Here is a 14,579-nt window from a genome sequence, read left to right on the forward strand (position 1 = left end):
CAATGTTTACATTCATAGTTGACTTCACTACAGGGAGTGCAGAATGATTAGGCAAGTTGTATTTATGAGGATTAATTTTATTATTGAACAACCATGTTCTCAATGAACACAAAAAACTCATTAATATCAAAGCTATATATTTTTGGAAGTTTTAGTTTTAGCTATTTTAGGGGGATATCTGTGTGTGCAGGTGACTATTACTGTGCATAATTATTAGGCAACTTAACAAAAAACAAATTTATACCCATTTCAATTATTTATTTTTACCAGTGAAACCAATATAACATCTCAACATTTACAAATATACATTTCTGACATTCAAAAACCAAACAAAAACAAATCAGTGACCAATATAGCCACCTTTCTTTGCAAGGACACTCAAAAGCCTGCCATCCATGGATTCTGTCAGTGTTTTGATCTGTTCACCATCAACATTGCGTGCAGCTGCAACCACAGCCTCCCAGACACTGTTCAGAGAGGTGTACTGTTTTCCCTCCTTGTAAATCGCACATTTGATGATGGACCACAGGTTCTCAATGGGGTTCAGATCAGGTGAACAAGGAGGCCATATCATTAGATTTTCTTCTTCTGCAGACTTCTTCCTGTACCACTGCTTGAAGAAGGTGTCTTCCAGAAACTGGCAGTAGGACTGGGAGTTGAGCTTGACTCCATCCTCAACCCGAAAAGGCCCCACAAGCTCATCTTTGATGATACCAGCCCAAACCAGTACTCCACCTCCACCTTGCTGGCGTCTGAGTCGGACTGGAGCTCTCTGCCCTTTACCAATCCAGCCACAGGCCCATCCATCTGGCCCATCAAGACTCACTCTCATTTCATCAGTCCATAAAACCTTAGAAAAATCAGTCTTGAGATATTTCTTGGCCCAGTCTTGACGTTTCAGCTTGTGTGTCTTGTTCAGTGGTGGTCGACTTTCTGCCTTTCTTACCTTGGCCATGTCTCTGAGTATTGCACACCTTGTGCTTTTGGGCACTCCAGTGATGTTGCAGCTCTGAAATATGGCCAAACTGGTGGCAAGTGGCATCTTGGCAGCTGCACGCTTGACTTTTCTCAGTTCACGGGCAGTTATTTTGCGCCTTGGTTTTTCCACACGCTTCTTGCGACCCTGTTGACTATTTTGAATGAAACGCTTGATTGTTCGATGATCGCGCTTCAGAAGCTTGGCTATTTTAAGACTGCTGCATCCCTCTGCAATATATCTCACTATTTTTGACTTTTCTGAGCCTTTTAAGTCCTTCTTTTGACCCATTTTGCCAAAGGAAAGGAAGTTGCCTAATAATTATGCACACCTGATATAGGGTGTTGATGTCATTAGACCACACCCCTTCTCATTACAGAGATGCACATCACCTAATATGCTTAATTGGTAGTAGGCTTTCCAGCCTATACAGCTTGGAGTAAGACAACTTGTGGTCAAAATACTCATTTGCCTAATAATTCTGCACTACCTGTATAAATGTATATAAAACTGTAAAAGTACAGTTTCAAATACATAAATATACAGCTCTGGAAAAAATTAAGAGACCACTTAACATTGGGAAATCCATGTTAAGTGGTCTTTTAATTTTTTCCAGAGCTGTATGTATGTATGTATATGTGTGTGTGTGTGTGTGTGTGTGTGTGTGTGTGTGTGTGTGTGTGTGTGTGTGTGTGTGTGTGTGTGTGTGTGTGTGTGAACACACATACATACATAAACACACACATATTTAGTGTTATTTTAGAATCACTGAAATACTAATATGGTTTTTGTTTATACTTTGATTTCAATTTAATTCTGCTTTCATTTTAATTTGAGATAAAATGTATAATAATTCTGTTGTTTTGTCTTTTTATTTTATTTTATTTTATTTTATTTTATGTCTTTATAGTTTTTGTAAATTTTCATTTCAGTTTTAGTTTGCTACTTAAGGTAATGAAACTAAATTGGGGATTGGACACACTGCCTGACTTATTTAATAAACAATCCCGAAATACACAGGACTCTTATTTTGAAATGTATATGCTTTATTATTGCAGGAGGTCATTCAAATTAAGATAAAATATGTGTTCTTACAACCGTATACAACATATTACAATATAAACACTGTAAAGTAAACAGTCATAATTGATCAGTATTAGTTCATAAGCATAAATGTGAGCTATTTATTGATTGCGAGAGCCTGAACGTACAAAAGCGCTCACATTAAATGTAATGAAATCATAGCCTTTTGAAGGTTAATAATCACTAAGATTTATGTATTTTCATCCCCATAATATAAGACACTAATAAGCAATGATAGGACGCTTGTTCAGAGGTGGGTAGTAACGAATTACTTTTACTTCGTTACATTTACTTGAGTACATTTTTTAGAGTATATTTAAAAATACTTTTACTCAAGTACTTTTCTTGTGAAAAAAAACTGTACTTTTACTTCGTAACATTCGGTGACGTTCCTCCGCTACTGTCAATGGTAATAATTAATAATATATATTTTAATAAGTTAATATGAGTTTGCAAGTCTCGCGAAACGTTGGAGAGGCTGCTTCGCGAGAAGTGGATACGCATCACCCACATATAATTAGCGCGCGTTTAGTCAGAAGATGATGGCCGAAGCAGAGGGAGATGTGTGAGAGCTACGGGACGCAGATCACCCATACGTGGCCTCAAGTTCAGGCTATGTTTTCACTCCAAGATAATAGTGGCTCTGCTTTACAATTTCAAACTAAACTGAAAAATCTGGGGGTGATATTTGATGCCAACTTAACATTTGACCATCAGGTTCGTAACACAGTCAAAACATCATTTTTTCATCTAAAAAACATTGCAAAATTACGTCCCATGTTGACCTTCTCTGTGGCAGAAAAGCTAATCAACACTTTTGTTTTTTCACGCATTGATTATTGTAACGCATTGCTGGCTGGAGTTTCTAAAGCTACACTGAATAAATTACAGTTGGTACAAAATTCAGCTGCTAGAATTCTAACTAGGACCAGTGCAAGGGAGCACATTACTCCAATCCTGCAAAAATTGCACTGGCTTCCTGTTAGTTTTCGTATTGATTTTAAAATTTTAATGCTCACGTATAAGGCCTTGAATAATTTGGCCCCTAATTATTTGTGTGAGCTTTTAACTCTCTATACACCAACACGTGCTTTACGCTCCTCTGAAGCTGGTCTTTTAACTGTCCAAACAGCACGGTTGAAAACTATGGGTGATCGGGCTTTTTCTACTTTGGCTCCTAAGTTGTGGAATTCCCTGCCCTCTGAGATTAGGAATGCAGAATCCCTTAGTGTTTTTAAATCATCACTCAAAACATATTATTTTAGGATAGCTTTTATGTGATTCATTTGTCTACTTTGTTGCTGTCTTTTTATTTTTTATTTTTTATTTTTTAATGCCTGTAATGTTATGTGTATTTCTATGTAAAGTGCTTTGAGATGTAACATTTAAAGGCGCTATATAAAATAAAGTTTATTCTTATTATGTTTTCACTCCAAGATGTCAAAAAGAACAGTTTCATAATTTAATGCATGCTGTGTTCACCAAAACGAACTGACATCTCAGCATACAAGAATTCCAGCTCCAACCTGAGAAAACATAGCGGTAAGTAACAATGATGTTTATATTTGAACACTATTAATGGTAATTTGGGCACTTTTCCTTTATTGTAATACTATTTCACACACTGTCCGAGTGTTTTCCGCACTCTTGCAAGCAATGACAAATCGTTTGAATCCTCCAAACAACACACGTCCACAAACAAACGTTCACATCTGCACATTTACATATCTTTTTCTGATTCACCAAACTTGCTCGATAGCTCAGCTGATACAGATTTGTATTTGCAATGCGAAAAGCTTGGGAACGAACCCGTGAAGAACGAGTCATGATAAAAAAGCTCTAAGACGAGTCAAAAACATAAGCTAAAAATACATGGACACAATTTTATTTTTGTCACATTTGCTTTTGTTATCACTATCGGGTAGGTTTAGGGTGTAGTGTGAGCGTATGTTAAAAATCCAACATGACAAAACATGCCAGATTTACGCAAATCTGTTCCGGAAAAAAAACTAAGCTTTTAGCGCCACCCAGTGGACATTTCACTTTTTATTGTATGGTTTTCCTATGAGATCAGGCTAAACCCGAAACCAACTGAAAAGCCTAATGTGACGTCTTGCATTTGTACACAAATCCGGACAGACAACAGTCTGAAGTGAAGGCTATACATAAAAAATGGGGCTGTATTTTATTCCTACCTAAAGAATGCAAATACTTATAAAAATATAAGAACAAAGCATGTTTTATAAAGAGCTGTGGTTAGCCCAGCACACCATTAATTTAAACTGTTTAATCATTACACACACACACACACACACACACACACACACACACACACACACACACACACACACACACACACAGGTGTGTGAAAGCTCTCTAAGTAGTCTGAAATTCAGGGTTTTCGCTTCTTATCAATCAGATCGAAAGTAACTAGTAACTAAGTACTTGAGTAGTTTTTCATTGAATATATTTTTTACTCTTACTCATGTAACTATTACGATTGTTACTTTTACTTTTACTTGAGTAAATATTTCCGTAAGTACTTGTACTTTTACTTGAGTAAAGATTTTGGCTACTCTACCCACCTCTGTGCTTGTTATACCATTTAGGTATTGCAGACTTTTTATGAGCTTACATTAAAGAAAGCTGATCAACAGGGATTTTTTATTCGCACACATGCTCCAAAAGACATTGTACTGTTCACACACATCTATTTACAGTTGCAAATGCGAGTGAAATGATCGTACTGCCGAGCCCTTAAATGTGTTCTTGTGCAGAGGTAGAGGCAAATTGCTATATCTGTAACAGCATGAGAGGACAATGTGTCCGTAAGTTTCCCGCAGAAATCTTCAGTTTTTAATGCTTTATTTAACATCACAACAGACATCTTAATGAAATTAGATTGTGTTTAAACCTCACCACCAGGAAATAACCTGATTTATTAATAAACACTCCAGCTTTACTCGCAAAACAGAAAAATATAATATTTTTCCAAGATCAAAACATTAAGTAAGTTGATCACTAACCATCGTTTTAACCCCCAGCAGTGAAACTGAAAGCAGTACTTACCCTCTCATCATTAGATGCGTTCTCTGGGTCGTCCTTCCCTTCATCGGGAAGTGGCATTCTGGACAGGGTCAGGCCATTAAGAGCCGCGAGCTTCAGGGGTCCCACCTTCTTGATCTCCGAGCGTCCTTTCTTCATGCCCTTCATAGCGATGGAGAGAGAGAGAGAGAGAAAGAGAGAGAGGGAAACAGAGTCTGAGGATCAGGATCTGAGACGTACGGGAAGAGTTGTGCTCTTTAGCAGAATGCAGCTGTTCAGGTCGAACGGCCTGTTGGGCGACATTCTTCAAGTCACATGTATAAAGTCAAGTTTCCGGCCTCACCCCAGGGCACAAACACCTACTCTACATGCAGACGAAAGGAAAATAAAAGCATCACTAGTTGGGTCATATGCAAATACATGGATTTCCTTTATCAAATTACTGGAATTGATCCTTTTTATGGGGCAATTGTGGCCTTAATGAATAGTTAGAAAGTCGAACTTGTAGGTGAGTAGATTTAGAAAAGTGTAAGATTGCAGGTGAGTCTCAGTATCTCAGCCTAGAGTTCAGATTCTCTGCCCGAGCCCGAACTTGGCCCATGGGTCGGGCCTATATTTCCCACTACTATCCCTGATCAAGCATTTATGTTTTTTTAATAATTAATTTATTAGCCTAATTGGATGGGCAGAAAGTTATGCCATAATCAGAAATAATAATATTTTTTTTTTAAAAGTAAGAACTAATAATACAACTAAGAAACAAATGCGTAAAAAGTTGCACAAGTCCGGATTAGTCTAAAAATTTGTGTTAAACTCACAGCACATACAGCAAACGAGTCTGTTAATATTAATAGATACGTAATAGAAACACTCTGAGTCATGAGCTGCTCGTGTGAACAGTGTGTTTTGCTTAACTAGCCAATTTCTTTTCGTTTCGAATTGTTTCGTTTAAAAGTAGACATTTCAAGCTTTCTATACACATATTTCTCATGTCTGTGAGGCAAGTAGCCTGCTGAGTTTCGGTTTATGAAATGCGCTCCAGTTCATGTGCAATGAAAGTGATCGCTCCGGGCCTTCATGTCATGATTATTGTCTGCTATAGCTTATTTGCTTCATGTTTATTAAATTCAGGCAATTGGCTGATGAAACATTGATTAAAATTAAGAAGATACAATGTATAGAAAACAAAATTCCCTTTAAAGAAAGGCTTTCTACAAAAAAAACTTAATGAAGTAAAAACAAAATAATTTCTGACCCACTCAAATCTCTGCACTTTTCATTGTCAGATGTACATTTGACCTCACCTACAGGAAGTGATGGCACGGTCAAGATCTAAGCTCTATCTCAGTCTCAGGTGTGTGTGTGTGTGTGTGTGTGTGTGTGTGTACTTGGGTAAAATGCAAAAACACAAATTCCAATCAGCATACATCACATTTTACATACTTGGGAACACATATAAAGTGTGACGCGCTTTGTGTTTGAAAGGGTTATCATTACTGTTACTGTGATCATTTACATGTGTGGGGCATCTCAAACTCCATCTTTCTGCATATGCTGTGAGTTTGTGTTGCTTAAAACATCCATCTGAGAATGCAACATGCGCCATTTCACCAGATTCATATCAAATAATTTCTCGATTTCTCAAAAAAAAAAAAAAAACATTCCCTCTGAGTTTGCATGTTTTAATATCCACTGAAATTACAGTGGCTGTAGCATTTATGTCATAAATAAGTGGCTAAATATTAAAGATAAATGGACATTCAAATTAAATATTTGGAAAATATTAAACAAGGATTTGATCTGCTGTAAAGTAGGGGGTGGGCAATCTGACGATTTTATATTGTGATCTACTTTTCAAGCAAATTGTAGAGATTGTGATCTTTTGTGTCCTCGTAATAATATTAAAATACAGCAAAGACTGCCAAATTATGACTATCATGTGACTATCTTTCTCTGTCTTTTTACGACACATTTGGCAAACAATTCAACAGCAGTAGGCCTGTGTGGTGAATCAAATTTTAGTTTTGGTTTTGATTTTGGCTTCCAACGATTATGAAATTGTGATTATCAAGATAAAATGATTGTTGTGCCGCATGCCATTTCTTCCCTTTAAAGTGGTGTGCTTCCGCCCTTCCGTAAAAACCTAAACTTAATCAGTCGACTCGTGTAACGTGACTGGTAAAGTCTACTGCAGGACATGCTTTATTTCAAAAAGACTTATTAAAGGGATAGTTCACCCAAAAATGAATTCCTCACCCTCATGTAGTTCTAAACCCATAAGACCATCATTCATCTTCAGAACACAAATTAAGATATTTTTTACGAAATCTGAGAGCTTACGGTTATGAATCAGCGTATTGATTCATGATTTGGATCGCGTGTCAAACTGAAATCACGTGACATTGGTGATCCAAATTCTGAATCAATCTGCTGATTCACAACCGTTTGAATCTTTATTTGAGGATTGAAAACAAACACGGACAAGAAGACAATGCTGAATAAAGTCGTAGTTTTTGTGATTTTTGGATCAAAATGTATTTCCGATGCTTCAAGAGACTCTAATTAACCCACTGATGTCTCATATGGACTACTTTGAAGATGTTTTTATTCCCTTTCTGGACAGTATAGTGTGCATACACTTTCATTGGAGGAACAGAAAAGCTCTCTGACTAAATATAAAATATTTTAAACTGTGTTCTGAAGATGAACGGAGGTCTTACGGGGGTGAAACGACATTAGGGTGAGGAATTAATGACATCAATTACATTATTGGGTGAACTAACCCTTTTATTCGGCTAGCCCTTCTGATGACTGCCGCTGCCTGGCAGAAGCCCCTCCCATGACGCAAATTTGCGTTTGTCGTGTAGTGGTAAAGTCACACGTGAATGTCACACGTGAATGAAGCAAATTTCACGCGCGAATGGATTAAAAATGTTCACGCATCCAAATTATTCACGTCCGGTGTGAATGCTACAGAATGATTTTGAGTAACTCAAAAACCTGCAGTTCCCTCAATAACCCCCTTGCTTTAAATCTGATCATTAGTGCACTTACTGCTGGCGGAAGGCCATCGATGTTCCTTCTCGCAGGTGGCACGTCAGAGACGGGTCTCTTAAAGACGTCTCTCTTCTGTCTTAAGCGTCCCTGTCCGCTCAGATCTCCCTCTGATACCGAGGGCATCATGTGTCCAGGCTCTCGAAGTGGCGACAGCTGCCCCATATCCTCCAGTTTGCGGATGATCGGATGGGCCTGGTATGCGAGAGGTCCCGTTGGGACATTGTCCATATTGTGGCTGAACGGATAAGCAGGAGGATCTCCAAGTGACCGTTCCAGAGGCGTCATGTGATGCTCAGGACCGCCCACAGCATCCTGAGACTGGGGTGTGTGGCGGCCGCTGTCGTCTTCAAACTCTTCTTCCTCACCACTGCTATGCACCAACATTGTGGCGTCAGAAAGGGATTTTTTGTGGCCATAAAACACGTCATCCTTAATGACCACGTCCTCAGGCTTTGGAGCCTCCAGGACGACATTGATGTCGGAGCCAGATGCTGTAGGGGTCATCGCCTGGGCAACCGGGGGCGGAGTCTCGGCCGCAGATGCGGATACCTGTGTAGATGACGCAGAAATGTCATAAATAAATAAATAAAACAACAATACATTTATTCACATATAGTTCAATTTAGAATCTTAGATTATTACTAATAATTAAATACTATTTATATAATTTTTAGCATTTGTAATTATATAAATATTATGTATTACTTATTGAGAATAATCAAAATGCTGTTGAAAACCGATTTAAATGTAATAATTAATTATATGATTTTTTTTTAAATATATAAATTATTATGAATTTACTGGTAAAATACGGTTTCTATTTTTTAAATGTAAGATTTAAATAATATGATTTATGATTTTCATTTAAATGAAAATTTAAATGACAACAGATGGACAAAGAACAAAAGATGAAATTTAGCTGTGTAGCTAATTCTGGGGTAATATTTTTTGTCCACTGTCCCTGTCAAATAAAGAATAACTAAAAATAAAAATAAATATATACATTAAGAATTGGTATATAAATACTGTTTATAAGTTTTAAATGCAAGAATTATACGATTATGATTTTTATTTAAATATATAAATTATTACAAATTGGTAAAATACTGTTTGTGTGTGAATAACAACATACAACAGATGGAGATACATGGGTAGTTGATGGATAAAATAATAAATGAATAATTTAAAAAAAAATCTCATGCATAGTTCAATCCAGAACATGAAGATTGCTAGTAATTACATTAGAGTTAATTATATAATTATTAAGATTATTGAATTAAATGATAATTAAGAATTAGCTAAATGCTGTTGAAAATAGTTTTACATTTTATAAAAATGACACAACATGAAATAAAATAAAATAAATTTAAAACAATCAATTTTCTCAAATAGTTAAACCTAGAATCATAAATTGATGGGAATATAAAATAACATAATTATAATTATTATAATTTACAATAATATAATTATCAAAATACTTAATTATTTTAAATGTGTATTTTAAAACATGAATTATCTTGAATATATTTAAATCTTGAATCAGATCATTTAATTTTAATTCCATATTTTTTATTATAATAATTTGTATTACTATTATTATGCAATTATATAAAATACATAAATCATAATAATTGAAGCATCTCACAAATTAAAAATGAAATATATTAAAACAATTATATGAGCATACAAAATATTTTTAAATGTGTGTAATGTCACATTAATTAAATAAATAAAAACAGTTATTTTAAATATAGTTAAAATCTAAAATCAAGCATTATAATAATATAATGATAAAAATCTAAAATATTTATTTATATAATTATTCTTACAAATATAAAATACATTATAATATGTTCAATGTCACATGAATTAAAGAAAATAAATTAAAATTAATTATCATATTGTTCAATCTAGAATCACAGATTATTATAAAAAAACATTAAAAGGTGCACTATGCAGCTTTTCAGTCCGCTAGAGGTCATCTATTCAAAACAAAGGCGTAGTTTAAGATGCCATGTTTGAGCGCAGCATCTTGGGATATGTGGTCTTCACCTCACTGCCGGTGGGAAAGAATCAGGATAGGACTCGGATAGAAATTACGTTCCTGGATGCGATTATTAACGTTTCTGTAGTATGAAGCAGAGCAGAGGCAAGTGTTGAGGAGCTGAGCAAGGCCGGTGGAGTTATTGTTACGCACACACACGCCTCGCGAGCAGCGGGACTTTTATTATGACGGGGGACAGTTTCTGGCGCTATTTCCACTTTTCCGGTCATGAGTATGAGGTAACGCAGCTCTGTTTATCATATTAGATACATTTGAGTGTGTTGAAAATTATGTTATGACTACTCTGTCCTTTCATTTAGTGGCTGCTGTGACACTTGTTCACACTGCTAAGAGTAAAGCGTTTCAACCGAATAAAACCGGAAACCGAGGGTAACGCAGATATGACGTATATATAGTGCACCTTTAATATACAAGCATTAAGATATATAGTTAAAATAAAATATAATAACCAAATGCTATTGAATATATTTTTAAATGTGTGTGATGTCACGTATTCAATCTTGAATCATGGATTATAATATAATAATATAATATAAATAATTCCATAATTTTTAGGGTTAGGGTTTGACTGCACACACATTTAAAAAGTATGTAAGAATCCAAATAATTATACTATATAATTAACCAAAAGATTTTAGTAAATAGTTTTAAATGTGTGTAAGGTCACAGTACTTGCCTTCCTCTCCTTCAGCCTCATGTTCTCCAGTCCGTATGCCAGACCGGCAATCTCGATGGAGTTGCGCTTGTGCATGTGAGGACGGCGAGGCGTGACTAAAGGCTCGCTCACTTCCTGCAGCGAGTGTGCCACGGGCAGGCTGTCCTCCTGGAAGGTCTGCACAGAGTGATGCACGCGGCGCGTGATTAAATCCGGGTTACTGCTGCTGACGTAGAGGTGACGGGACAGATCCGGCGTGCTGTTGGCGGGTCGAGGATGAGGGTAGGGATACGGCGGAGGGGGCCAATACACCTGATTCCTTATGATGTTGGGCGGCGGGTATTCTTGTGCCTGTTGGAGCTGGACGTTGGTGAGTTCGGGGACGCTAACGGCACCCACCACGGGGCGCCTCTCGGTAGGATAGGGGTACGGAGAGGGACTGTGGAAGCTGTAGTTGAGGTGGAACGGATACTGTCCCGCTCCGTGCTCGCGGATCTCTGGCTGGCTGTAAACGAGCGGATCAGGCCGGCTGTAGGCGTACGAGTTGCCAATGTTGAGGTTCCTCATGGAGTGACTCTGACGCTCGGCGGACGGGATCATACCGTGGTTCTTCTGCCTCATGACCGTCTCGTAATCCGGCGTAGCGCGGTAGGACGGTGGAATTAGGGCGCTGTGGCGGTGGGTAGGCACATAGTCTGGCCGCATGAGATCACTTCCGGTGATGCTCGGGTTGGACGACATGGGCGACGGCTGCAGGTAATGCTGTGGGTTGTTGAGGGAGCTGGTGCTTTGGGCGCTGTACACGCTGCCATTCCGGATCCTGCCGTTGTACTCGTGTGGAGAACGGTCCAGGCTGGTTTGGGAATGGTAGTAAAAACCATTCTGGTTGTTGATGTAAAGATTATCTGTAGGATACACCAGAAAGTCGAGTCAGTATTTTAGGTTTTGTTTTTCAGTACAATTCAAATGAGCTTTATTGGCATGACTACAATAATACAATATATCCCTCAGCATGTGCTGACCCCTTCATGACTGAGTTGCTGTTGTTCCCAATTGCTTCCACTTTGTTATAATCCCACTAACAGATGAGCGTGGAATATTTAGTAGTGAGGAAGTTTCCCGAATGGACTTATTGCACAGGTGTCAACCTATCACGGCCCCACGCTTGAGTTCACTGAGCTCCTGAGAGCGACCCATTCTTTCACTAATGTGTGTAGAAGCGTCTGCAGGCCTAGTGCTTGATTTATACACCTGTGGCCATGAAGGGATTGAACACCTGAATTCAGTGATTTGTAGGGGTGTCCCAATACTTTTGGCAATACAGTGTACATGAACTTGAGAATCAAAATGAGTCTTATTTTCTGGAGAATTTTTTTTTTTAAATGAAGTGAATTTAAGCTTGTTTAAACATGTTTTCAGACCCTATTTACAATAAGGTTTAATTTGTTAATTTTATTTAATAATTTTTAGATATTTGTAATTGACACCAAGAAAAAATAAAATAAAAAAGAAGAAGTTTTTTTGCAGTGAGAACAGACAGAGCATTTTCAGCCTGCTTTACCTTGTGAAGATGTGTACGGTTCGGTGTAATGGCCGTTAAAGTGCATCTGAGGTGGCATCATGTAGGGCTGCGGTTTTGGCTGCTTCATCAGAAAAAAACATAAGTAGCATTATTTAAACAATACACTCACAACCTGAACTGTTCCAAAGTTAAGGAATGACATTAGGGTGAATCATTAATAACATAAATTTCATTTTTGGGTGAACTAACCCTTTAAGAGTGAGGCAGTTGTTTATGAATGAGTCGTTGAATCTTTCACTCAACCGATTCATTCAAACAGCCAATTCCTTAAAAAGTCTGGCAGTTGTTTATGAATTAGTCATGGAATCTTTGACTCAAGTGATTCATTCAAACAGCATTCGTTCAAAAGTGTAAAGGCCCTTTCACACTGGACGCGATTTTGACATGCGAATAATTCGAGCAATGTTTTTTTTTCCCGATCAGCTGTTTGTGTAATGAGCGCTTCCACACCGAACGCGAATGTGCTGAGGCGAAAAAACGACATTTATTTTTTTCGTTTCGATGGCGATTTTTTTTTACTCTAGCGGCGACAAAAAACAGCTTCAATCACATAAAAGGAAACAAAGGTGACGAAATGTCCAGTTGATGTCACGAGCTATTCAATCAACTTTAACCTTTGCCAGGCATGGCATTTCTCATGAAAAGGAATTGGCTGTTTGAATGAATCGGTTGAGTAAAAGATTCAACGACTCATTCATAAACAATTGCCTCACTCTTAAAGGGTTAGTTCACCCAAAAATGAAATTTATGTTATTAATGATTCACCCTAATGTCGTTCCACACCCATAAGACCTCACAGTTTAAGATATTTTATATTTAGACCGACAGCGTATTTGTTCATGAATCATGAATCAATTCGCTGATTCATAACTGTTCGAATCTTTATTTGAGGATTAAACACAAACCCGGAAGAGAAGCCAATGCTGAATAAAGTCGTAGTTTTTGTTATTTTTGGACCCAAATGTATTTTGGATGCTTCAAGAGACTCTAATTAACCCAAGAGTTGATTTTTTTTCTAATAAATATTGTGTCCGCGATTATGGAAAGTGAACGTGTTGCCATCAGGCTACGTCTGTGGCACTGAAATGTTTACATTGTGACTCGACTGGAAACATCTGCTCGGATCGATTGAGTCCCTGAAGTGCGCGGTTTGTCTCGTCAGATGCGCTGCCGTCTCTGGAGGAGATCCTCAAATTGTCCCACAGACTTTAGAAAGTAAGTGCTGAACCGGCCACAATAAAGTTTTAGCTCCTGTACAAGATTAGCATCCTCCCCTTCAGACTCTCTGTTCTATAAGACTGGCTGCACCAAAAACCTTCTTCTCGGTCCTTTAAATAAAATGAAAAGCTCGTCTTCACTGAAGGATGAAGTGTCCGTGTTTTCTCAGCTGTCACCGTGAATGTTTTGGATGTTGGAGCTTTGAAACGTCGCAAATTCGTGTCGCGGCTGATGTGAATGGTTTTGACGCGAAATATTCGCATGCAAAATATTCACTTATTCTTTATGCTTTTTCGTTGCGCGTCCGGTGTGAAAGGACCTTTAGGCAGCATAATTATATTAAAAGTTGACAATATACTGTTTTTATTATGCTGTTTGTTTCAGTTAGGATGCTGCCTTAAAAGGGAGCTGCCCATGGAGACAGCAAGGTTTTAGAATAGAGCTACAGTAAATCACATGAGATCATGCAGAGCCAACAAACTCCAGAAACATCCTACAAAAGCTCCATTGCAAAACTGTTGTGTAGTTCATGAATAACTGGTATAATGCTGACCAGAGACATTCTCGTAGAGGACCGTCGCCTCACTGGGTTTACAGGAGCGGGCTGGGTTTGTCTGTAATAAAACACAAGACAACAAAAGACCAGTTGAAATAAACCAGGGAGTAATAATGTTCAAAGTTGCATTCCTCACATGAACAGCGGTTCAAGTATTGTACAAAAGCAATGGTTTAGGTTTTGCACTGAATTTGCATTGTGATATATTCATGACAACTAGGGCTGGGACAACGCGTCGACGTCATCGATGACGTCGACGCAAAAAATACGTCGACGCAAAATATGCGCGTCGATTCGTCAGACTCAAAATAAACATGGCGGCGCCGGAGAGTAGTAGCAACC

At 37.8% G+C, this 14,579-nt stretch overlaps 1 protein-coding gene across 4 annotated transcripts in view; it reads right to left on the reverse strand.

The window, feature by feature from the left end:
- ptpn21 (protein tyrosine phosphatase non-receptor type 21) overlaps positions 1-14,579 on the reverse strand; it is a 51,563-nt gene that overhangs the window by 11,891 nt on the left and 25,093 nt on the right. For 2 of the 4 annotated variants that reach the window (XM_067454902.1, XM_067454900.1), the window contains 5 exons: positions 14,235-14,295; positions 12,443-12,521; positions 10,903-11,786; positions 8,159-8,710; positions 5,129-5,266 (listed from right to left, as the gene is read on the reverse strand). In XM_067454902.1, the coding sequence (XP_067311003.1) occupies positions 5,129-5,266; positions 8,159-8,710; positions 10,903-11,786; positions 12,443-12,521; positions 14,235-14,295 (1,714 nt within the window). Of the gene's footprint in view, positions 1-5,128; positions 5,267-8,158; positions 8,711-10,902; positions 11,787-12,442; positions 12,525-14,234; positions 14,296-14,579 lie in introns of all 4 variants that reach the window. The other 2 variants (XM_067454901.1, XM_067454899.1) reach the window with 1 other exon arrangement.

This window comes from Pseudorasbora parva, chromosome 10 (genome assembly GCF_024679245.1).
Source record: "Pseudorasbora parva isolate DD20220531a chromosome 10, ASM2467924v1, whole genome shotgun sequence".
Lineage (NCBI taxonomy): Eukaryota > Metazoa > Chordata > Actinopteri > Cypriniformes > Gobionidae > Pseudorasbora > Pseudorasbora parva.